Here is a 26,966-nt window from a genome sequence, read left to right on the forward strand (position 1 = left end):
TGGTGTCGCGTTTCGCCGTTGTAAAGCTTCGACGGCCGAGGGAGAGCGCAAAAGCCTCTTCAGCTCCTTCGGCGGCACGGCGCACGCTCTTCGGACACCCGACCACCAGTTTAGCCACGCCGACTTTAAGCGTACAATAATTATGAATAGTAACAACAATCAAGTGTGCACACGAATCTTATAGTAATAATGTTTCATTGTTGTAACATGTTGATGTAGGAATTTCTTAAAATCGCCTTTTACTGCCTTTGATTCATACGAGTGCTTATAATTGTGATCGTTTTGTGGCCATTGTACCGTTTTAATAGAACTTATTGGTTTTGTTCTAGTAAATATTTGTTGTCGATAGGCAGAAGTTACTGCAGTGAAGTATGAGTAAACATTTTTCGCAAGAGCAGAATAATTCGTTAATTTATAATTTTTTATAGAGTTTGCATTAGATGTTTGCGAATAATGAACTGTAATGTGTTGAACTTGTTATCCAATTGTCATCAGGTGGTTTACCCTCCTACGTGTAACCTTCTTTTCGACCACACTAATCCTGTTGACCTATAAGAGAACGACTCGTTCGAAGAGTTGACTGCGCATTTCGAGTATCTCGATCACATTCCTAAATTTAAACTTATTTACTGTGAACTCTTGTTTCATAAAACGGCAAATAATTATTTTCTATCCTTTGCACAATATTCCTCGCTTATGATTTTCAATTTGAACTAGTGTGCAATATTCCAAGCCGACTTGCATTTTGTCTGGAAGCCGTAAAAAAAATCCATCCCCATTTCAACCCACGTACACTGACCCTACCCTTCTCTCGTTTTATGCCTCCCATTGGAAAACATAATGATATACCTATACACGTGTATTCCTATATGTGTAATATTTTTATGGACTAGGCGATAAACGTCCAATAGTGTGGACACTACAGCTTACTGTTTATATTGACCAACTCAGCATTTCGAACCGTCTAGTAGGAAAAAAGTTATGACTTGTAACTTACTCAACGCCATTGCGATTAATAAGCTTCTAGGAACCCAATGCAGAGTTAACATTTGGGTTAATAGACATATGTGTGTTGCAACAAGCAGCAATGCGTTTTGTATTATTTTTCAGTCATTTCAATTTTGTCATTTGGTTATCACATTTTTATATTACTGAATAAGTACAAACTTCTTGCTTTGTCTTCAATTCAGAAATTTAAATGATTCGTCGAGAATAATTTTAATCAAAACCACTTGTAATTAATTAATGTTATATGATATTTGGAATGTTATAAAACAATATTGTATACTAGTGGCACAGCGAAGGAACATTTTGAAAATGTAAAATCTCTCCTCTTTTAAGTAAAATCAATGCAATGTCTTACTTTCATTAATAAAGTTTTAATATTGATGAGCAATGTTTTTCAGAGTATTAATTTTATTTCTTTGAAGTATTTTTAACATTGTGTTTAATCTAAAGACTATCAGTATTCAACGATTGTTTTTTAAATGACTCCATTGAAGTATGATTGAAGATATATACGAAAAAATTAATTCGATGACTTGATCTCTGTACACTGATTCTAGGTGTAATATTAAAAAACTTGTTTTTAAAGAATTTACTCAGTGATCGAAACAAATATTTTTTGTAATACAGATTAACATTTTCACATAGATTAGTAAAACAAGAATTGCAACTTTAAAACTAAAAATTATTAATGACACTTTAAGCTACCGCATTAGTATATAATTATGCTAATCGTTTAATTTGTGATAACCTTGATTATTTTTGTATGGTATTTTAGAAAGATAAAAACCTAGACATATTATTTTAAAACAAAAGTAATAATTAATACCCTTTTAATTTTTAAATACGGTATTATACATATTGTTATCATACGACGACTAATGATAATTACACATACTGCATTAATAAAGCAATAAAATTAAATAAAAGTATTTTTTCGTTACCAATATTATTCTATTTTATCTTATATGTACATTTTTTTGTATAAATAATATTTTATCTAAAATTTTTTTAATACTTATTACACATAAATGTTAAATAAATAAAAAATTCGAAGAAAAAATTAAGACCCAACATTTTTGTACGCAATAGTATATTTAAATTATATTTAACAAAAATTAAATAATACCATTCAGAATGCAAATTATGCAGACATAATTAGAAAATATTATTCGGAAGTTTTTATGCATCATCCAAAAAAACAGCGACATTTGTATTTTTTCTTCATTAAAAAAAGGATTATTTCATTACTGTACCTCACCTAGTTACGCCTATTCAGTAAATAAAATTTTAACGGTTGATGAAATACCCTAATAATATTATTTTTTAGTATCAACTTTCCTAGAAAACTATCAATAGGAATTCGATACGCTATTTTATTCAATTATAATGTTTGTATAACGGAATTTTCTAAAATGATACTATTTCTTTGACAGCATTATAACGATTTTTACAACAATTTGATCTTGTACAGAATCCACGTGACAGTGGAAAATTTATTTCTATTATTCTTAAAATAGAATCAACATTTTTGAAAATGAATAGTAAATAAATAATGTTACCAAGAATTCTTTAGAAAATTTACTTGTTCAAGAAATATTTAGGTGATACGAGATCTATAAAAATACTATTGCGTTATATCTGCTATATTTTAAATAAATTGAAACTCGAGTATTCTTATGCAAGAATCAACTTTGAAATCAGAACAAAATGTTTTTTTTTTTTTAAAGCCTCAGCCATTCTTATGAACATATTGATAGCTCAATATAGTCACACATCATATTGACATTACATCTTGTATCTCTTACTCGGTGCATGTTATAGTAATGTTATATTTATTTGTATCTCAATTCCCATAGAGTGAATCTTATTTATTTGACGATCACGTCTTAATAAATAAACGACGAAAAAAAAAAAAATTCGGGCTCATTCTAAGTAATACTTTTAAAGTTATTTCCCACGGGCCAACAAGTCAACATGAACATTTGTCATACTATAGTCAATATAGATATAAAACACTCATTCTAAAAAATTTAGGTATTATTAAAAACAAAAATATCATATATGGTAACTATTCGTGTATTCATATTATTTTATTAATTATTTTAACGTAAAAATTTGTTCTTTTTATATTAAGATATAAAGTTTGACTACATATTTTTTGTCAAAAAAAAAAAAAAAATAGATTTCGTTAATTTAAAACAATTTTATAATAATAATCAAATCTACTTAATACAATTGATATTACATTATCATAGGTATAATACTCACAGTATTTTGTAATAAAAAAGGCTGTAATAATAAAAGAAATTAATATTGATATGTTTTTTAATCAAAATAAACAACGTGAAAACTAATTTGTTATCACTTTGTTTATAGAGTTTTTTTTCTCAATAAATAATAGTCATACTTAATGCAGGATCATGGTCAATCATTATTTAAAAATTGCTGATGACTGTTTTGTGTGATTTTGGTTCAATTATTTTGTTAAAAAGTAACACTATACAAAATTCCTTAGGGTACGCCCTTAATTTAATATTATCTCATAAAAATATCATATATTAATTACATTTATATTTAATGTGAAATAATAAAAAATCTACTAAAATAATAACATACACTACTATTTATTTATAAATTAAATAATTATATTCTACCATTGAGTATAGATAGTATCTATACTCAATAGCTCTACTAAAAATGTTTCATAACACATTTATTTTTAAAAATTATCTTAAAATATGTTTACAAAATTAATATTAAATAATGCTTATTATTATTAAAGACTACCACGGTTTTCATAAAAAAAATTATACTTAGCCTTAACAAAAATGAAGGATAAATTTAATTTTTTGCCTAATTAAATAACATTACACTATTTTCTACAAAGTTCAGTTTTTTGTATGTGAAAAGATTATATAATTTTAATTTTTAACAAGTTGTTTGTTGTTTTCAAAAAATGAATTAAAGCTATGTCAATTAATCATCGTCAATTTAGCCATAGATTATAAAGTAATAATACAATAAATGATTGTTCAATGTTTCTGTCATAATTAGCATTATATTTATATAAACTAGTTAGCCCTCAAAATGCATATTAATCAGAAATACTTCGTCAAAGTTAATTTTTTGTATTTTGAATCCTTATTACTACTTAGTTATTGCAAAATACTATGAAATTGAAGATCAGAAATACATCATAAATTATTGAAATATTTGACTGTTATAAATCTGTAATATTTTTCAATGACAAATTTCAAAAATAAAATATCTTTATACGAAAGTCACGTATTTTTTAATATTAAAATAAATATTAATTCTCTAGAATTTTTTTTATAGAATTATAAATTACACTTTATTTTTGTTTAAGACTATAATCCTTTTATAAATGAGGTAATTGATAACCACTTAAATATTAAGCATTTATGGCTAGATACGTTTACGTGGCTTAATTCTATTTCATTGTTTTGACATGAGTTATTTATTGGAGCTTATTTGTAAACTTTTATATATTTTTTTCCTAATGTTTATGAAAGTAATTAAAAATTGAAACATATTACTGAATATAAAATTATTTTTAATTGTTATTACAATTAGCAATCATTTTAAGATGAATGATATTATTATATTATATATATATATATATAATATGTATTGTGTACCCTACGATACTTAGGTCGTTTCAATATATACAATATAACTTCATGGTAGGCTTGGGGTAATTAAACTTATTTTTCTTTTACCAAGTATTTTTTTAAGTTGCGTATAGTGATTTGTACACCAGATCAGATGGGCCGGTTGAATAAAAAACATTGTTATAAATAATTTATATGGATTTATTTCAATACTATATACATATGTGCATAAAAAATTTAATTAAATTTTACATTGCCTGTTTAATTAAAACTTCCTACGTTTTATAATATAACAGTTTCAGCATTAAAAGTAAAATGTTTACAAAATAATATTTAGTAAACATATAAAAAAGTATATATTATATACTTTTTTTAAAAACTATTTTAAAAGTATTAACGAAATTAAACATAATAAAAAAATATTAGTTTTGGAAACATTTTCGTAGTTTACTTATTAACAACTTAAATAAAAAATTAATATCTACATAATTTGAATATTTCCAACTTGAAGTATTAATGGTTTTTTATATTGAAATTTGATTTTAATTAAGTCAATATATAGCAAGAGAGCATTTTTAACTCATATTGTTATTGTGGTAATTATATTATAACATTTTGCAAATTTAAGAGACCAATGTAAATCTTTAACAAAATTACATAACAAAAATCATATATTGTTCGTTAAAAATTCTTTTGCTATAATCCCTCTAAATATTGGGAATTTTTTAGAAATTATAGTCAAAATAGATAATTTAACAAATGATATGTATTCAAACGTGGACATGTTAGTTTAAGTAATCATATTGTTATTTTATTTTCTCAACATTTTTCAAACATATATTCGGTACAAACTGAACATTCCTATGCATTTTATGCATATACCAATCATATTGGTATTGATCATCCGTTATTATTTTGGATATAAACCTACTTTACTAACGCAAACAATATGTTAAATTTAAACATTTTTATCCAAATTATTATTTTGTGTATTCAAGTGTGCTGCAAGTATCACTTAATACCTATGCTATTTCCATTTTTTATTTAATAAGTAGTGTATCATTAGAAAATTCAATAGTGCTGTTATTTGCAGATAAAAATTATTTTGTACAATAGAACCAAATGAGGACTGCACATTACTTCAATAGGACATAAATAACTTACTGGAATGGAGTAACAAAATTGATTAAAAATTAAATTTTGATACACACATATAAAGATCTTGGAATATTATTTGATCCTATTCTATTATTTAGTGTTGACGTAAATTTTATTAGAAACAAAACCTTAAATATGCTTTGTAATATAATTCGATGTTGTAATGAGTTTACAAGTTTAAAAGTTTTGAAAATCATTTACTCATCTTATGTAGCACAATCTTTCTGCGTCCCAAGCAGATGCAATGACAATACTAAGGTGGCCCAAGACCTGATAGTATTTTATAAAAGAAACATAACTATCCTAAGTGATATTCAAGACGTTTTGAAGGCACTTAGTAATAACCAAGTGACTTCAAGGCTAGTCTTTGAATTCATGGAAACTTTAGAATTACTAGCAAGGTTCAATTAAGTTACACTAGGATGGAAACCAGGACACAACGATGTGAATAATAATGAAAAAGCAGACTTTCTAGCGTGGAAAAGTGCAGAAAACACTTGTTTTGGATCAGATCAGTGGTATGACTCACAAAGCAATCCCTCAAAGCACTACCCAAAAACTGGTTTAAAGAACAACACAGGGAAATATTGTGTTACCTTTTAGTACCCAGACAATCAAAAATGTTTATCATGACTCCCGGTCATGATATAGTACAATAACATGACATATCAAATAAGCACTTTAACTGTACTTTTGACTCGATCATCTGCATAAATATCTTTACACAGTGGGGGTAACAGAATCACCACTGTGCCGGAAGTGTGTAACAGAAAAAACAGATTCATTTCATACTATATGTGAATGTGATACCCTGGCCAAAATCTAATCATTTGGGAATTATTTAAAAATATATAGAGTGTTCAGTAAGTAAGACAATCTGTATATATAGTCTTAGATATGATAATTTATTAAATAACTTTCAGCTTGAATCACTCAAAAAACAAATGTTGAGACTTGTTTGTTATTTTTATTGTCGTAATATATTCAATGATTTGTATTACGCATCTTACATTTATCAATAAAAAATGTATAATCTGTGTTGTATATTACTTGTAATTAAACAAATAACTCATCTGTCATAATGTACACTGTTCAACACAACTACCTATTGTTTACATATATATATATATATATATATATATATGTAAATTTATTATATTGTTATTTATGGTATCTTAATATAATAATCATGTAATGTATAATTAAAAACATTAAAATAATAAAGATCACTAAAAGCGCTGACAACAATATCCCTAGATTATTGTGCCCCACTATCACATACTATAAAAAAGCACTGAAATCCTTCCAGAAGTTAGTTCGTTTCTGTCGAATTCCAATCTGGAACTACTTTCAGTCACAATCCCGTGTTGTTTTTGGCTGTCTTTTTATGGGCACTTTGTTTATGTATACGAAAATAATTCGTTTTGATTTATTATTTAAATTTTATTATAAGAAAGGAATTAGAACAAAGAATTTATCTTATTGATCCATTTGTGAACAATATAGGATATTAATTTAATACCTCTATACATCGAGAAGCTTGTCGAATTGTCTCTGACTTATAATTTATTGCTGCGAAATACGAAATAAGAAAATTGAATCGGTTTTTTATAAAAGGCCATATCTCCATAAAATTGTATTTTTTAGGAAACGTAAAAAACTGTTTTTAAAGATCAAAATAAATTTAGATGAAAATTGAATATGGGTTGAATTATCGAATTCTCTTATAAAAAACCAACTATGATGTAATATTGACTATTTATACCTATTTGATTATTTTATGAGGGAATGAACGTGTTTGAGATATGACCTTTTCCAATGGATTGTATATTTTCATTGATTATGACATCGCGACTCTGATCAATTATTTATTGTATATAATATAAAATTAAATAATTAGTCTTACAAAATATACTGTGGATTCTTTTAAATAATTTTATTTATGAACTTCAACATCACATCTTTTTAGTTCATTTTTTCTTTATTCTTAATTCGAATTCACTCATATTGACTTATTATTATTTTATATTCTTGATAATAACAATAATTATTATTGTTATTATCAACTGTTATCGACAACAGATAGACAATAAACCAGATGAAAATAGAATCTTAACAAATAAAATTGCTGATCAAGTTATTTTTGGAGAAATGGGCTTTTTGAATGCACTTGTTATTTTTAGACTATAACGAGTTGTTGGAGATATGACGGTCTCGCAGGATATATGCATTATTATTATTAGATAAATACATCTATCACATAAAAGTAGTTTTGAAAAAATGTGGAGAAATGGCCTTTTCAAAATGACCGATTCAATTTATATTATCTCAATTATTTAGAATTAATAATCTGAGTGAAGAACGATAAAGCAATAGATCAATACTCTCTTTAGTAATTATACTAATTTGTTCGCACTTAATACATATATACATTACAGGGTCTCGTGGGTCGAATTACCGCCCCGTGCCTGAAAGAGTGTAAAAAACGTAATGTGTATCTGCCTGTATTAATAGACACTTTGAGTGGGTATTCGTGGGTCGGATTACCGCCTCGTTGCCTCAATGTCCTATTAAAGGTGCTTAATTAATTAATTAATTAGTTTTTATTTCTCAACAAAGAAGGTCTACATTTATCTCTTTTATATCTACTTGTCTTTATTGTTCAAAACCCTTGATAGAACCTTGTCGCTCACAAATTGACCAAATCCCCAAACATCCGAACTTTGGTCAACACCTACTCACATTACACATACCCCCCAAGTTATTAGCTTTATTTTGAGTTACTATATTATTTAAGTGGTTTTTAACTGATTTTACGAAATTTATTGTTAGGTTGAGTTTATGACCTATAAACTTTGATCTATGATCTTTTACCTATGATTTTAGGTTCCTAATCTCCAAACTTATTGAATCTGTTATTCTATTTACCGGCTTGGTTGAATAACTATTTGTTTGATATATCATTATTAATAATCATGTGATCTGTTAATAAGCTAAACATTGATCCTCTAGAAGAAAGTTTCTTGATGATGTATACTCCGAAATGGGGTTTAGTACAATGTAAGAGTGAGGTATGATAACTCCAATCACTAAACTGATGGCTCGTTCAGCAAACAGAGCCAATCTTTTTTTTTATGTAAACAAATTTAAACATAGAATTAATTATTTGTTATGTATAAAATTATTATTATTGTGAATGAAATTCACAATATAACGGTCAAACATATTTATTGAAGTGAACTAGTTTATTATTTTACTTTTATTTTATTTCGAAATAACAAACTATGAAAATTAAACCATAAGAAATAAAATGCATTTTATTTTTACATTATTATTTTTATGTTGACAAAAATGTAGGTAATTTATATTTTTCCTTTATATGAATTAAGACACTCGTAATAATTTTATAATTTTAGGTAGGCATTAGACGACATTACAAGATTTAATTTTAAACGTATATCTATAAAATTATGGAGAGAATAAGACTAATAATTTATTATTTGATTTAATTATATTATTATCATATCCTTAGTCTCTATCCCAGCTATTATGGATCGCCTCTATTTAACAATGATTTAACAAGATTTTTACACTTGTATTCAATTAGATATTATATTAAAATACAACCTCTTTTAACATCAAATATAAATATTCAAACTAGATTATGTTAATTATTTTTTAATATTTAACTTAGATTAACTTAGATTAACAAGATTAAAGTATCTATTTATATACGACACCTTAATTGCGTTTTAACGAATAATATTTTGGTAATAATAAAATGATGTTTTTTTTGACAGTCAGAAGATCTTCAGAAAAAGTTATTCATAATAAGTACAACTGTATTAATAATTGAAAAATATCTAACTCGATTATAAAAAAATAAATGTTTAGTAGGCAACGTATAGTCATAAAGCATATTTAATAATTTTCTTTGCAGTCATGATTATATAATTAAGTTGTTTCGATCAAGTTTCCAAGAAATATCACTAAAAATACCCAAAAATATATAAACAAACAATTTTGTACACTATTTTCAAGTGCTAAATGTCAAGGATATCATTTTAGTTTAATCTACTTAACTTAAAAATTGTCTAGCGGTCAAGGTTTTCTAGTGATATTATTACAACTTACGGATTATAAAATGAAGTTCAGCTATAATTGTGGCGACACTTGATTTAAATTATACAGTTTTTATACTTTATATAACTTTAATCACACGTAAACTGGTTTGATATCCATAGTTTATCAAATATTTTTATGTAGTAGAATAATAATGTAAACAAATAACATTAATAATAAATTTATTGAATACGTCTGAAACATCTCCTTATTTTATATTCATCAATGAAACGCTGAAATTGTCCCATTTTTATTGAAAAAGTATAAATACCACTATTTACATTAATTTCAGCTATCAGTGATCCGAAGTCATCACAACGCCTTACAAGTACTTATTCTCTCAGTTCAAACGAACGATTCCAAAATCAATTACATCATGTACAAGTTAATGGTAAGTCATAAATTTTAAAGCACATTTTTTTTTAATTTAATTAAATGCGATATTATTTCTCTAGTTGTTGGTTGTTGCCGCCTTGGCTCTTATCGCCGTCGTTTCTTCTCAAATCATCTACACTTATCCAACCGCTCCAGTCGTCTATCCATCTATCTACTCTTATCCTTCATACTCGTGGGGAGTCTACACTCCATACACTCTTCTCCGCAGATAATCTCACTAAATTTTCTACACTTCTGTAAGCAAAATAAAAATACTATAAATCATAAAAATAAAAAATATGTAACTAATGAAACTTTACTTTTTAACATTACTTTTTAGCTGGTTTAATTGTTTTCACGGAAAAGAAGAATCATGATTGTAAGCTTCAAACTTCACTTTATTATATTTTTAAATATTTCTGTTATATTAACTTAAACTATCTTGAAGAATTTAAATTAAATAAAAACCTTCATATTTTTTCATAAAAACAACTTGTTCTTTATAATACTGACCTACCTTACATACGAAAATATTTTTTGTGATTAACATGAACAAAATATATTTATATATATTTTTCATAAAATTAATAAGGTACTAAAATTTTAGTCAGCAAATCTTAAACACAAAAAGAACGTTTTTCTAAACTTCATGGCATATTAAAAAATAAGAAGTAATTTTTGTGGTAAAGTTTCCATTAAACAAATTATTGATTTTTCAATGTACGCCTTTTTTAAACTTAAAAAATACAAAAATTAATAGTCATTATTAATTTTAATTAAAAATGAATTAAATCTATCAAATCTCAAATTAAATAAATTTGCTTACAAAAATAATTATTGATCTTTTGTCGTTAAATAGTTTTTTAATTTAAAAAATAAGCGTTTTTTTTTTATAAAATTTGAAATAATTCTATTTATTATAATTATAAACTTTATATAATAGTTAATAAAACAATTTTTTAATTGATATAACTATAAATTATATTGTAAACATCACTTTTGATGAATTTTTTTTTGAAAATAATAAAAAAAAATGTCCCCCTGTAGTTATGTACTTTTAATCATCAGTGTATTTAGTCATTACAGAAATTTACAACACAGATTTGTCTTGAATATTAAATAATATATATATTTTTTAATTGTACAGTAATTATTCATAATTACGAGACCTTGATTAAAAAAAACTTGCTTTAATTATTTTAAAATCATTCTAAAAACATTAATTAAACTTATATAAATATATTTTATATTAGTCCTATTAACCCCTTAAAATATATTTGTCCTGATAACCGATAAGTACAATTTTAACATTGTTTAAATTTGATAAATCATAATACCATTTAAATATAATAATAATCGCCAAACGCCATTTTTCCGTTATGATGATTTCATTAATTTTATACCTGAATTATTGATTCATTATTAACCACTATGTTGTATAATTATGAACTACATTTTGCAGTTGTTTTAACCGAACACGACGGTAAGTATTATCATAATTCCAACCGAAACGATTCAGTTATTCTAACTAAACGTACTTGTTAGAATTACCAACTAAGATGATTGATTTTATTATAGTATGGTTCTCCGAACTATATAATGTTTAACCCTTTTCCACACAAAAATTTTTTTTTCATGTACTAAAAATGTACAATAAAAGCCCAGCACAGGGGGGTCGCGTCACAGTGGTGACGTGGCATAGTTGGATCAAGTATAATGATATCTGACAGTGATTAAAATCACTATCAAAAATAAACGCTTCGATGCAAATCTTTAGATAGTGTTTAATTTTAAAAAAATTAGTGTTTTATTCCAAAAGCTACTTGATCTGCTGGTTCCTTATTAATATCTCAATTAAGATAAAGTATTTCGAATGAAAAAGGGTTTATTAAAAAATATTATTTCTCATAAAAAAATTGTGTGGATCCATAAACTTTTCAATAAGTTATAGCATTATAAAGTTAAATATAATATAAATAATAAAATCGAGAATTTTCATACGAAAATAGCATTCGGTAGCCATTTTCGCCGTGAAGACAAGTCCAGAGGTCAAATTTTTTTTTTCAAATTAAAGTATATTACATTAGCTTTAATTTAAGATATATATAAAAGTGTCAGACCTACCGGAACATTTTCCGTTATATTCAACATATATCATATGTTGAAAAAGTAAATTTGTTGTGAAAAAGTTGTCATTTTAAATCCCCCCCTGTGGGCAGGTTAAGTGACAGATTTACAAAAAAAATATACCAAATGATAAGTATAGACATCAAGCATCTATAAAAAAAAAATTATATTCATATGTTCATTTTTGAAAAAGTTACGGCAGTATTAAGATAACAAATAGTTGATCTTGATTTTGGTAGATCAAAAATGTAACAATATCAATCATTTTATTTAACTAAAGATCTTCTGCCAATAAACTTCAATATTTTTTTGATAAACCTCCAGTTTATATTTTAAACTGCTAATAACTTCCAAAGTATTTGTCCAGAAGTGATTATTACTCTATTTTTTTTTTATCTTTAATGTCTTCTCTGAAAAACTATGCATGTGTTACAGAGGACGGGAAAATATACATAGTCCAGTGAAAAGGTATCGAACTCTCGTACCTACCCACCGAGACACGACGCAATTCTCACTGAACTTAGTAAGCTTCCTTAATTGTAAACAATTCATAAGAACAAAAACAATACTTGATGATATATCATTTTATTTCATAAAATATTTATAGATAATAGATTGAAATTTAAAGTAGAATAGGGTAATGTAATAATAATAGAACAAAGTAATATTTCATTTCGACGGTTGAAAAACAATTTTTCTTATACTGAAACATTATTAGATAGATTTATATTAAAAATGGTCTTTGATCTTATATTTTTAAACAGTAAAAGTAGTTATGAAAGTGATATACTGATAATACGTTTCACTAGACAAATTATATTAATATCCTTGTAGTAAAGATTATACAGAGGTATTTTTAACGTTAGCTACTCAATTTCTCTTAAAAAAATATTTGTCAAGAAAATTATTTTTGGTATTTTTTAGTTTAGTATATTTCTCAATTATTCAGTAATTTTTTTAATACATGCCTTATATCTATTAAACATGTCGACTTTATTTTTTTTAATGACAACATACATATTTAACTAGATTACAAAATAAAAATAATCTAATCAAAAAAATTGCTAGTCGCCTTTTGAACTAGTACTTAAAAAGTTATTACTATTTTTGTATTCATATGGAAGGAGAGATGCGCCTCCGATAAATACATGTATAAATATAATCATAGTAAATTGCAATAAATATTGACAGATCTGTGCCGCATCTCCAGTCTCAAATGGTAATAACTTTCGAAATAATAGGTTGAAAGTTATTATCGACTAGTTATTTTCTTAATTAGATGATTTTTATTTTGTGATCTAGTTAAATTTGTATGTTGCAACAAAAATAAATAAAACTGAAACCATTTTAAGATTGAGATTAATACTGATTCATAATACTGATAATTTGAGAAATACGTGGAACTAAAAAATACTAAAAATAATTTTATCAACATAATAATTATTTATGTAAGAAAAACGAGTGACTAGAGTTTTTTTATTGAATATCTTATACTATAACCTTATTCCAAGAGTCATCACGCCGACAGTTAAAAGTACAGGTTACAACTTAATATAATTCTTGAATTAGGTTGTAGAATATTACACTATTAAAAAAAAATTTCGATATTTTATATACATGTATTTAAATTTTAAACGTAGCAATACAGGGAAATTTTTGATAAATAGTGATTTAAGTGATATATTTGTGTACAAATTTTTAATATTTAGTTGCTAAAATTACATTACTTATGTATAAAATGAACGTATATATTATAAATGCCATACTGACGTATGGGAATTTATTACGTGTAGGTTAGAATATTTTTGTAAGCCAATACATAATAGGTAGCTATCCCAAAGCTATATCTTTATTTTAATTTGATAGATTTAAGTAAAGAATATTACATTGTCAGACAAGGCCGAGGAACTTACGAAGATATTTCTTATAATGGATTTTTGTCTTCGTGAATATTGTACCGTACCTTTTAATGGCGTCAGCGTCGGAACACATTAAACCAACACAATACGATCTCTATAAATTTCTACATAGTTACAGACATTTTTGAAATTTATTTTGACCAAGTCATAATTCAAAAAGTATTGGCGTAGATCTCTTAATAATACATACTTACTCAATTTCGGCTAGATAAATTTTTATAATCCTTGTGTATCCTGAAATTTTGCAAAATTAAATTTGTTTAATTAAAAGATAAAAAATATATTTTTAATAAATTTTACTAGAAATTCTAGAGGATTAGGAGCATTATGTTTATATGTGAATAACATGTAAGTTTGGTTTTATTTATACAATTTATAGAGATTTAATTATATAAATAATACATAAAACTACCAAAACATATTTTATTTATAATTTTTTTTTTTTATTAGCACTTATGGCTCTATTAGAATGAAATTTTTGAAGACGCTAATTGTAATTACTCCCTACTCTAAAAAACACTACACATGTATAATATAAATTGTATATACATAGTAACACACATAATATTTTAAATTTTTTAAGGAGCTAATTCGTTGCGCCAATGGTGAAGCCTTCAAATAGCAGTTTCTTAGTCAAATACCTCAGTGCCCCTCTCACAAAACTGAATCTGTTGACCGGATAGTAAAACTAAATATTTAAAAAAATATTTTGCTCTCCCCCACAGAAATATGTCATCGCGTGTCATTGTTTTATTAACGTCATTCTAAAACAAATTTGAAAAATACTAAACGTTTGCTTTAATTTAATTTTACTTCAATATTTAAGTTGTCTAATGTTGCACGAATTGTTTTGCATTATAATTGGACGTATGAAATAAAAATGAATTGATTTTTAGTTATTGAGAAAGAAACAACATTTTTAATCGTTATCTTTAATTAATATTAAGTTGTAATATTTTGAATATTATTATCGGATTAATAACTTTTCCCACTTATAACTTGAAAAGTAATTAAAAAAATAAATAAGTTTATTGGTTCAAAAATGTTTATAATTGTAATTATACATTTATTTAAGAGTATTTAGTGTTTTGGATTAAATTTAATCTAAATTGATGACATAAATTATATTGATACTTAAGACCATCAGTGACCTTGACAGCTAAAAGTAAATCGATTGAACAAACATTTACATAATACTATTACTATTATGCAATTTAACGGAAGATTAAGGGTCATGACCTACGTGGTCGACATGTTCCCACACCACACAAATCGCTAACTCGACGTTGCCGATTATCAGACACCTACGTAGGTACTTAATCCCGAAATAATAGCAATAACATTCTAATACATTATCGTAGAAATACATTAGAGTAATCAATAATAGCCACTTGTTTCGTATGCTAACCACGAAAGCGACATTTTTTTTACTCGGACGTGCCTACGTATGAATAGCCTACTTAAAACAGTCGGACTGCACTGGTAATAGTCTACACGTGCCTGTTAGTTCCCTGGCATAGCCTCTCCGCGTCAAAAAAAAATTATTAATTATTGCCGACAACCAACGGGCTATCGTCAAACGTTTTCAGTGCAAACAGTGTGCGATCAATTTACACAAAAATATAGTTAACGTTGTCGCAATCAGTTATTCGTACAGTGGCGGAGTGAATTACTTCTGAAACTCTAAATAAATAAAACCCTCGTTCTTATGGAAGTATCCGTCGAAAACTCGGAAATCCGTTTACGAAGCATAGCGGACGGGCTATGTTCCGCCTACCCTTTAGTGTGGTTAAAAAACAACTGCCAGTGTCCGGAATGTGCGTCCAATACGTCTGGAGCCAGGAAACTTGTGATAAGAGACCTGAAATTTCACTCTACACCTGTTGATTATCGAGTGAGTTTAATTAATTAATTTTCATATTATTGATTTGCAAATATAAAATTATACGATAAACAATGCGATTATAATTACTTTTTTCATTGTTTTAAGAAATTATCATAAAAACTTTGAAGTAGACGAAAAAAATATTTTTAGAAATCTAAATAAAAACTCAGTGACAATTTTTCTTAAACTAGTCTAGGTTTAACTTGTCGACATTTCAAATGTTCTATAAATTTACTGTTAAAAATAAGAAATAGGCGTTAATATCTTACGTAAATATGAAAGCAAATTACTTTTTATAGTGTAATGCTCCATAAAATGTCCAAAAAAAATTTTAAATACATTTTTTCCGTTAGATATTATTAGGATTTAACTGTTGTAAGTTTTTCATTATTACATATATGTAATTAATGGCGTAGCAAATTAACTAGTAGACAACAAATCCAATTAAATAATATTTTAAATATAAGAATAAAAAAAACCAGCACAGGGGGGTCGCGGCACAGTGGTGACGTGGCATAGTTCGATCAAGTATAATGATATCTGATAGTGATTAAAATCACTATAAAAAAAAAAACGCTTTAGATAGTATTTAATTTTAAAAAAATGGTAGATTATTCCAAAAGCTACATGATCTGCTATTTTCTTATTAATATCCTGAATGAAAAAGGGATTATTAAAAAATATTATTTCTCATAAAAAAATTGTGTTGATTCATACACTTTTCAATAAGTTATAGCATTATAAAGTAAAAAATGTAAAAAATAAAATCAAGAATTTTCACACAAAAATAGCATTCGGTAGCCATTTTCACCACGAAGACAAGTTCAGAGGTCAAATTTTTTTCATAATAATGTACATTACATTAGCTTTAATTTAAGATATATATAAAAGTGTCAGACCTTCCGGAACATTTTCAATAGTTAAGTTGAAAAAGTTAATTTTTCGTGAAAAAGTTGTCATTTTAAATCCCTCCCTGTGGGCAGGTTAAGTGTCAGATTTACAAAAAAAATATACCAAATGATAAGTATAGACATCAAGCATCTATAAAAAAAAAAATTATATTCATATGTTCATTTTTGAAAAAGTAACGGCAGTTTTTAGTAAAAAAAATTGAAAAAATGTCGAAAATTAGCGATTTTTAAATTTGTGATTTTTTTGAAGGTTTCACCCATTTACGGGGAACGAGGGAATTTTTTTCAATTTTTGAGGGTAATGTTTTCGACTAGATACGATTTGTGATCTTTTGACGTATCGTTGAAAGAAATCTGTTCGGTGAGAGCTGAGAAAAAGTGGTAACAGGCACAAAAAAAAAAAACACATCATAGTAAAACTAATACCTTCTCAGCTTCGCATCGAAGCTAATAATGTTAAATTAATGAATTTTTTATTAAAATAATTACTAGTTATCATTAAGTTACCAGTACCTAAATGAAAAATTGATAACATTGTTTTGCTATTCGTTATTTCCGAAAAAAAACCACTAACTATTCAAGTAAATGGTTTCACGGAATAATTATTTTCGAGTAATTTAATCTATACATTTCTGAAAATTCAATATTGCAATATCTTTTCTGCACTACAGAAATACATTTTCTCAAAAAAAAAAAAACAATTATAGGTCATAATTTGTGACCCATAAATTGTCATTTACATTAACTAACTTTATTTAAACACATACAACGTACGCACTAGTATAATACTTGACATTTAGATATATTATATTACAACATGACTTGCTTACTGTAGTTGCAATAACTCTAGTACACGTAGTACACCACGCCTTGAACATAAATCAAGAGCATTATGAATCTTTTATTCATGAAAGAGGTCAAGAGTAATTTTTGGACAAGTATTTTTTACGTTAAAAATGTATTAAATTAAACCATAATATTGAAGTATTGTTGTTTTATATACGAGATGAATTAAATATTAGTCACCTACCATGTTACAGACACTATCAAACAATGACCCTAACATCTTTAACACTAAGTTTTCAATTTATATACAATTTTTCATTGTTCATTTTTATACAAACAATCCTTATAGGTATGTGTTTAGGGGAAAATATTGAAATGTGATAATTAAATAATCAATTGGACATCTTTCCCCTTTGTAATATTTTTTAAACGTCTCGAAATAAAAATTGACCAATCCAAAATTGATTGAATATCACCAAAAAATAATAATAATAATTGTAGTAAAATACACATTAGTTTTCGATTTATTAATGCAATACCAATTATTAATGTGTTGACTTGAATAATTTTCAAATAATTATAAATTTACCGGCAGAGCAGGAAAACACCTGTACCTCTAAACATGAGGAAGACGTTATTATTTCATATGGTCTTGCTAATAAATTATAGATCAATATTGACAATATTCAAGTATGATTAGAACACTAACAACTGACACGCAGTAGAAGTAGTTTCTTTTTATATTGTTAAATAATAAATTATTTTTCATGTTGAAATATAGGAATGTATTTTGGTTTTCAATTTTCAGGTTTCTAGTAACAATGAAGGTGACGAACTTTACGTAAAATGGGATGACGGTCATGAAAGTACTTATGGTTTACAATGGCTATCGGTGAGAAAGTTTAATGGCGGTCAACAACACCACTTGGAACATCAGCGGCGAGTCAAATGGACCGCTGAAACGTTTTCATCTATTTTACGGTCGTTTAAATACGACGATATTATCAAAAGGTTCAAATTACCAATTATTTATAGCTATTCCTTACTATAAACATCAGTTTTCGGTAAAGTACGATTAATTTACACCTTATGACGTTAAATCTATAGAATTTTTGGGTAAACCGCCAGTAAAATAAATACCTCAACAATACGGTTATTCAATTACGCGTTAATTTTAATCTACCCAGAAAATTAAAAAAAAACTAATATTTTTATTTTTCAAGACAAATAGTAATAAATAATGCATTAAACATTGTCAAATTGACATCATTTAAAATTATGAGTAGATGAATTATTGAATAAAACTTTAACTAGTATATTTTATTTGTTAGTTATTCAGATTAATTCTATACCATTTCCATTTTAGTTTGCGGGGTGGTTTTAATAATACAGTATTTGCTGACATTTTATGAATTAATAGGTTTCTATGTTTCGGTAAAATAGTTTTGTCGTATATTATTGCAAGTTCTTATAAATTTTGTATTATAAACGTATAAAAAAAACGTTCTCACTTTTAATCATTTTTTAACAAAATTTTATAAAAAATTCAAACTGTTTTGTGTAAAATGATAACGCAATAGTATATAATATAATCTATATGTATGTATATATATAAATAAACGAATGTGTGCCTATTCTTTATGTATTACTACACCATTCTCCCTATCTCCGTGAAACTTTAGGAAGTTTGTGAGTACGCTCGCGCTAAGGTTTCTGATTTATGACAACTATCTACAATAGGTGGCAAATCGCAGAAACACGCGACGGGTTAACTAGATTTTATAGTTTTCAAACTGAAATTCAACTTCTTGTGAGTGTTCGTAGAAAATTAATTCTCATCAAATTGTTTTCTGATTTTCTATTGAATTCTCATATTTCAGAATTTGCTTTTACTTTGAATAAAACAAAAGTTTTGATACTTAGCGAAATTACATAAATATTTTTGGAATTCAACATTTTTGTAGGTTTTCAACCGAAGTTTTAAATTACATAAAAACCATTAACATTTCAACACTAGAGTATATTATGTAAATTATATTTCTGAAAGTGTACCCCTTAGTGTTATGGTTTCAACGCATTTTAACATTTTCTCATTCACGCTAACATTTTTTGCGACTCACTTTGTATTGGTTTATAAGAACATTTAATACTTACATTCAAAACATTAAATGTCTTCTTTTTATTGACTTTTATTTAAAATTCAAATATGCGAATGTGCATCGATTTCAAAATGATAAAATAAGTAATAATGATATTTAAACAAATTTGTGCTTAAAAACTTGGCCTAATTAAAATTATTTTAGATATTTTATGTATAATATTTGATATCTTCTGAATTTGAAAATTTTTTTTACTGTTAAATAAGCAAAAATATCATAATGTTTTTAATATATCATGGCTCTTTCTGTGGCTACAATTAATGTAAACGATTATCGCAAAAAATAACTTTTTTAATATGAAATTTTAATGATATGTTTACAGTTGTACAACTTATAAACATCTACTTATACTAAATTTACCAACAAACGTGTAAATTATTTCTAAAATATTATTTAAGTTTTTTTTTTTTTGAACATTAGTATATCCATTAGTAATAGAAAAGAAAACAGCTTAAATTATTAAAATTATAGGTATCTTTCAAGTACACAATCTAAGATTGAAAGATAAATTTACTTGATTATGACTAAAATGGATAAATTTTATAATTTTGTTTCATACTTGTAAAAACAACATTTATAAATGTATATATTATCAGATTATATTTTTATATTCTTGTATTAATTCTGAGACGTTTTTCAACAGAGACGATACATTGTTAACATGGTTAGACTCATTAGCAACATACGGCATCGCCATAATTAAAGACTGTGGGTTGGCTGAGAACCGTGTTAAGGAATTAGCGGAAAGAGTAGGATTTTTAAAAAGAACTCATTATGGGTAAGTAATTGCTAAATTATTCAAATGTATTTTACCTCAAAAGGAGTACTTGAAATATTTTTAAATTATTATACGATTTCACCTAACTTACTAAACACTTTTTGTCTATTTCAGTGTAAATTTTAATTTGATAAATAATTTTTGATTGTTTTATATTTAAAATAAAAAATACTTTGGTTAAATTGCTTAAAACGAACATTTTTGTATGTTGATAACAATTGATCATTTTTTAGTCAATTGATTAATTTGGGTACACATATATCATTATGAATATTACACCACTTCTAAATTAAATAAATTCAACTAAAAAATGCAAATTTATGATTAAAATATTAGGTTTCACTATTGAAAGTTCTACAAATTATTGTTATAAATTTAAAGTTGATATGAAAAATAATAAAATAGAATTTACGAATATTGGGGGCTTGAAGGTTCTGAGGATCACCCCACTCCAAAAATCCGTTACTGATATGTAATACGCAAAGTAAACTTTGTTTAAGTGGATAAAATAAAGTGCTGAAATAGGTATATTGTAATATTAAAAACCGTATGAGTATGCAATGAAATTTTCAAATAATCAATAGAACTTAATATAATAAGTAAACATATTCATTATTACGGTGTGATACTAGAAAAAAAACAAAAAAAAGTAATACAATAAAATCGACCAAAATATGTATTGGCGAAAAAGTTATGAAAAATATTCCATCGTCGTCGATCCTTTTATATTTTATTATTCGATTTACCATTAAATTTAAAATATATGCGTAAAATATATTTTCTCCTGTCTACGATCTACGTCACGATAACGTTAAAAAACCAAATTGTGATAAATAGCTATTAAATCCAACAAAGCTTGCTTTATTGCATCACACACAATGAAGATCATAGGTCATACAGGGTTTTAGGTATTTGCTATACTTGATGTGATATAATACTCTTGATGGGATTGCGTACAATATTTATTTAATATCAATATTTACAAAACTATTTTATTACACAATATATAATAATATAATAATTTAGTATATGTTTAGATGTTGAAAATACCAATAATTTTTTTTTTTCATTTACAAGTAAAATCATCAAACGTTTAATTTGTTTTAAAACTACTCAATTTTTTTTTTTTTTTTAATATTTTTTTATTCAATATTCATATTATAGTGAATAATAAATCACAATCCTTATACTAACAAAAGAAGGTACCATTAAAATATCCAATAAAAAAGAATTTTGAATAGTATATTCTTCTGGGAGTCCATTTACACATTTCAAGAAAACACGTTAGTATTATTTCTTGTTAAATTAGAACAGGAATACAAATCTAATAAATAAAATATTGAAAAATAATGCATAGGTTATTTTAGTTACATATATGTTTAACAACTATTAATTATTTTTTAGCATTATTTCTTCTAAGAAAATTATTGTTTGTATTTTTAAGTTTCATATATTTCTCAATTTATCAATTAAGTTTTTTTTTAATTTATCCCATATATTTTATAAAGGTGTCAATTTTATTTTTTGAATAAAAAATGATAGTAACTTATGTCACTAGTCAGTAAATGGGCGTATAACATATATTTTTATTTTTTTGGAATACACAAAAATAGCAATATTATGATACAAATTGGCTTTAGCATTGGTAACTATTAAATATTTATAGACCCATACATTATGAAACATAATATTACATTAGTTGATAACACTTATTAATTAAAATATATTTTCCAAATAATTATTGACCAATATACAAGATTAAGTTTATGTTTTATCGTTTTTAAAGCTAATATATTTATTAGCTTCGATGCGGCGCTAATAAAATATTTATATTACTATGTGTTTTTTTTTTGTTTCTGTACCACTTATTCTTAGTTCTCACTGGACTGATTTTGATGAACATTTTCGATTTTATAATTCAATAACTTTTTTATATTAAAATACCTTACAAGGGTTTACCATAGTAATAAGTCCACCGAATTTTATAAAAGTTGCATGAATCTAACTTTAATTTAATATAATTTAAACTTACTTTGCCTGCTACGTCAAAAGAAACGACTTTGAATTTTCGAAATAGTTTAAATTGTCCTTTTTATCCACATACGAGTTTGGTGTACGCTTGTCGAGTTGGTGTCTCACTCTCGGGATACGACGTTCAATCTATCTGTCAATGGCTTCTTTTTTGCATTATTTTCTTAATTTTTTAGAGGTAGAAAACAAATTCAAAATTCGTTTGATTTTTATCTCATTTGGATTGAATAACTACAATTAGATTTTTTCCATCGCCTCTTTTTTTGACAAACTATCCGTGAAACATTTCGATTCAAAATATCATGTTTAACCTATTTTTTTGGTACTTTAAAGTTGATATTTATGAAAGTTCCTAATTCAAAATATTGGATTTTTAACCTTTTTTTGGTTAAACTTACAAGTTTAAAATTGATATCATTAAATACAAAATTTTATGAAGATTAAAAAAATTGTTTTGTTTGGACTGATATATAGTCGGCTACTTAAATAATTACTATTTAAAGTAAATTTATGAAAAAAACCCAAAATTTCGTTAAAACCACTTATCATATTTTTCGTATTTATATCGTAATAAATCATTTCTATGTAAGTCTGTGTTTAAAGAATTATTTATGCTAATATACTGCACATAATATCCTTCACATTTTATATATGTTTGCCATAAAAGTAATAACCACTTTATAATTTTTATAATACTAAATTATTAAAAATCAATTTGATAATATATTTAATTGCTATAATAAATATTTATTCATATGTCATTTGTTTATTATACTTAAATATAATAACTACTAATCAGGATATAATTATAGAAATAGGAGTTTATGTTGTATTTGTAATTATGCACAAATTTCTTAAAATTAAACACTGTCTACAGATTTTCATCAAAGCGTTACTTATGAAAGTGATTTCATCACTGTCAAATGTCATCTATACTTGTCTCATCTATGTCACGTCAACACTGTGCTACAGTTTTTTTTTTTTTTTAAATTCTCTAAAAAAATATAAATTAAATAGATTAAATTATCTTTCTCAATATCAAGTGAAAAATATATAATTAATGCATAAACATTTGAGAATTCACAATTTCATATTTTTATAGAGAAACATTTAGGGTTGAAGTGAACACGGATGCAACCAATTTGGCATATAGGTCTTCTTATTTACAACTTCACACAGATTTACCATATTACGAATTTGCGCCAGGAGTAAGTACGGTTCATATATAATAAAAATAGTAAAATGGTATAAATGGAGCTAAAGTTTCTTAGATTATGTTTATTACTTACGCTTGGCCAAATAACAAAACTAATACAGAGTTGATTATTCATTGTAATGGATAAAACATAAGTTTTGTCGATATTTAATATTTGAGTTGTATTTATTACAAAAAACTATTGGTGATTAAATTAATTTAATAAATAAAAATTTTGTTTTTATTCAATCATAATTTAATTAGATCCATTTTATTTTAAATTTATTTATTTTTTAGTCAATTATTTTATACAACAATATTGTATTGATAAGTTTAAATAGGCAACTTTCAAATCGTTATTGGAACAGCTAAATATAAATCTTATTATAAAATTTTGTTTACTGTTTTAACAATTCATCTTATTTTGTGGAATGTCTAAGCTCTTCTATAACCCTCAATATGAACCTTTAATTAAGTAACAAAAAATAATAAATGAAAAATTTAATTATCATGTATTTTTAAGCATATCTTAGTAAAGTTTTTATAAAAATTATGAAAATTTCATTTAATTACCCGAGTGTAAATGTAAAAGGTTTTGTAATTTTTTCTGTAGTAGTAGCTATTTTTCACAATTGAATATTTGCAGGTTATATTATTACATTGCATAGTTCAACCGGAAAACGCCGGCGGGGAAAGTGAAACCGTTGATGGGTTTTACGTGTGTGAACTTATGAAGGACAAATATCCGACACAATACAAAGCTTTATCGACTATTCCAGTGATGTGGACAGACCGCGGACATGACAATGGATACAATTTCCATTGCGTTCACCATTCGCCAATTATACGGTATACCTGCAAAATTGACCTTTAACATCACATTTATTCAGTTTTTAGTCAGCAAGTATATTTATGATTAATTACTAAAGTTTTTTATTGAATAACAAAAACATAAAGTTTGCCAATGATGCTTAATTATATTGAGTTTTATTTAAACGAGTAAATGTTATAAAACACAAAAAAACTTGCAATACTTAAAAAAAAATCATACTAGTATTACAATATTAATAAAAAGTTATTTGATTCTAGAGGAATCGTATGACTATTAAACTTTGAAACTAGTGATTTTATAATAAATTAAGAATTATTTTTAAATGCTATTTTAATAAGTGTTATAGAGAGAAAATATTAATTATTATATTTTATATCTATTGCACTTTATTCATAATACAGGACAAAAATATATATATTTAAATGAATCTTATATATAATTTTGCTGCCGATTCCATTTCTGGTTTCAGATTTGTTCTATCACATCAAGTTTCTCAGATTATAGATGTTTTAATTATATTATGAAAGAGTTGTGTGATATTTGACACTGTTGTATAGTAACTACAAAAAGAGGGATATATGGTAAAAGGTTGGTTAAATTTAGGGTCTTAGGGTATGATTGGTTATGTCGGGATTGGTTACCCTAAGGTCTGTATAAAATTAGAAATATGAGGTTAAAAGCGTGAGCTTATGCATCTAAATTTCTTACCTGTCAATCTATCTTAGAGTACTTTGAGTATTAATTACTTGTTGACGATAGTAATTCTACTGAAGACACTTATACACACAGTAATATTTCTACAAATCTAATATAAATCGAGGATATTTTATAAAGGAAAAATTATTGGTAAAGATTAACCCGATATTATTTCTATCGCTATAGCACTTGTATAAGACAAACAATTATCGATATGACATAAAATTAGAGCATAGTTGAAAAGACTGGTTTTTGAGATTTTTCATCTTTACATAATTTTTGATTTTCCTTGAACCTATTGAGTAATAAACCAAAAAGAAAAAAAAGGAAATTAAGTAATGTTTATAGAATATAATAATGATAGGGTATGGATGGTTATAATAGTTATAGTTATTAATGAAAAGAATGCATAGAAAGAATAAAATCGCGGAATGGATAATTAACGGTATTTCGGGGTTCAATGGTATCGAATAAATGATGTTAAATATCCCTTAAAACTATATAATTCTTCTTAATAATTTATTACGCAAAAGATTGTTCGAGGTTCGAAAACATAGATAAAATTGTACTTATGTCCTAAGTCACGCAATAATATTTTAAGTAATCCAACGTTGATTCTGGTATTAAATGCATACGTATACGGTTCACACTATCCGTCATATAGTCAATATAATTATTGAAAATAGAAAACGATTCAAATTTAGAATAATACGATTAAACTACACAAAATTTATGACTGATTTTTTTTTTTTGTAAAAAATACTAATCCTATATTTTTATTAGAAATACAATTTTTTAATTTGTCCTTAATTAATTTTTTTACCTTTGTTAAATAAGTTTTTTTTTTTTTTTTGAGAGAGTATATTTTATTGAGAGATCGACACTTATATTTTTTAAATCTTCCTCTGGCCTGGTCAAAACAAGATTCAAAAATATTTATCTGTGTAAAAATTTTATCAAGACGGTATTGCAGTGACCCAATGTGTCCTAATAAGAAAAGTTTACAATAAATTTGTACTATGTAATAAAAATATGAAGTTTCGTTAAATTTATTATTAAAATAAAATAATTTAAAAAAAAACGGTAGCACAGTGGGGTCGAGGCACAGTGTGGACGAGGCATAGATGGGACAAGTATAGATGATATCTGACAGTGATTAAAATCACTATCATAAGAAACGCTTCGATGCAAATCTGTAGATAGTGTTTCCTTTAGAGAAATTGGTGAAATATTTTAAAAGCAACATGAACTCTTATTTCTTTAATTATATCCTGATTAGTAGTTCTTTGATTTTAAAATATAATATATGAATAAATACTAATTATAGTTTTTAAATTTAGTATGAAATTGTG

General features: G+C 25.7%; 1 protein-coding gene and 1 long non-coding RNA gene across 2 annotated transcripts in view; both read left to right on the forward strand.

Annotated features, from left to right (window-relative positions):
* The first annotated feature begins 10,167 nt into the window (after positions 1–10,167).
* On the forward strand, positions 10,168–10,787 carry LOC126899594 (uncharacterized). The gene is made up of 3 exons (XR_007702624.1): positions 10,168–10,311; positions 10,376–10,552; positions 10,636–10,787. It is a non-coding gene; the product is annotated as an uncharacterized LOC126899594 (long non-coding RNA).
* A 4,899-nt stretch (positions 10,788–15,686) lies between these two features.
* LOC126899569 (gamma-butyrobetaine dioxygenase-like) overlaps positions 15,687–26,966 on the forward strand; it is a 19,623-nt gene continuing 8,343 nt past the window's right edge. The window contains exons 1-5 of the mRNA XM_050674607.1: positions 15,687–16,235; positions 18,732–18,934; positions 20,726–20,860; positions 23,994–24,099; positions 24,733–24,935. Coding sequence (XP_050530564.1) covers positions 16,050–16,235; positions 18,732–18,934; positions 20,726–20,860; positions 23,994–24,099; positions 24,733–24,935 — 833 coding nt within the window. The 5' untranslated portion in view covers positions 15,687–16,049. The remainder of the gene's footprint in view (positions 16,236–18,731; positions 18,935–20,725; positions 20,861–23,993; positions 24,100–24,732; positions 24,936–26,966) is intronic.

The sequence above is a fragment of the Daktulosphaira vitifoliae genome, unplaced genomic scaffold (assembly GCF_025091365.1).
Source record: "Daktulosphaira vitifoliae isolate Bord-2020 unplaced genomic scaffold, ASM2509136v1 Scaffold_2, whole genome shotgun sequence".
Taxonomy (NCBI): Eukaryota; Metazoa; Arthropoda; class Insecta; order Hemiptera; family Phylloxeridae; genus Daktulosphaira; species Daktulosphaira vitifoliae.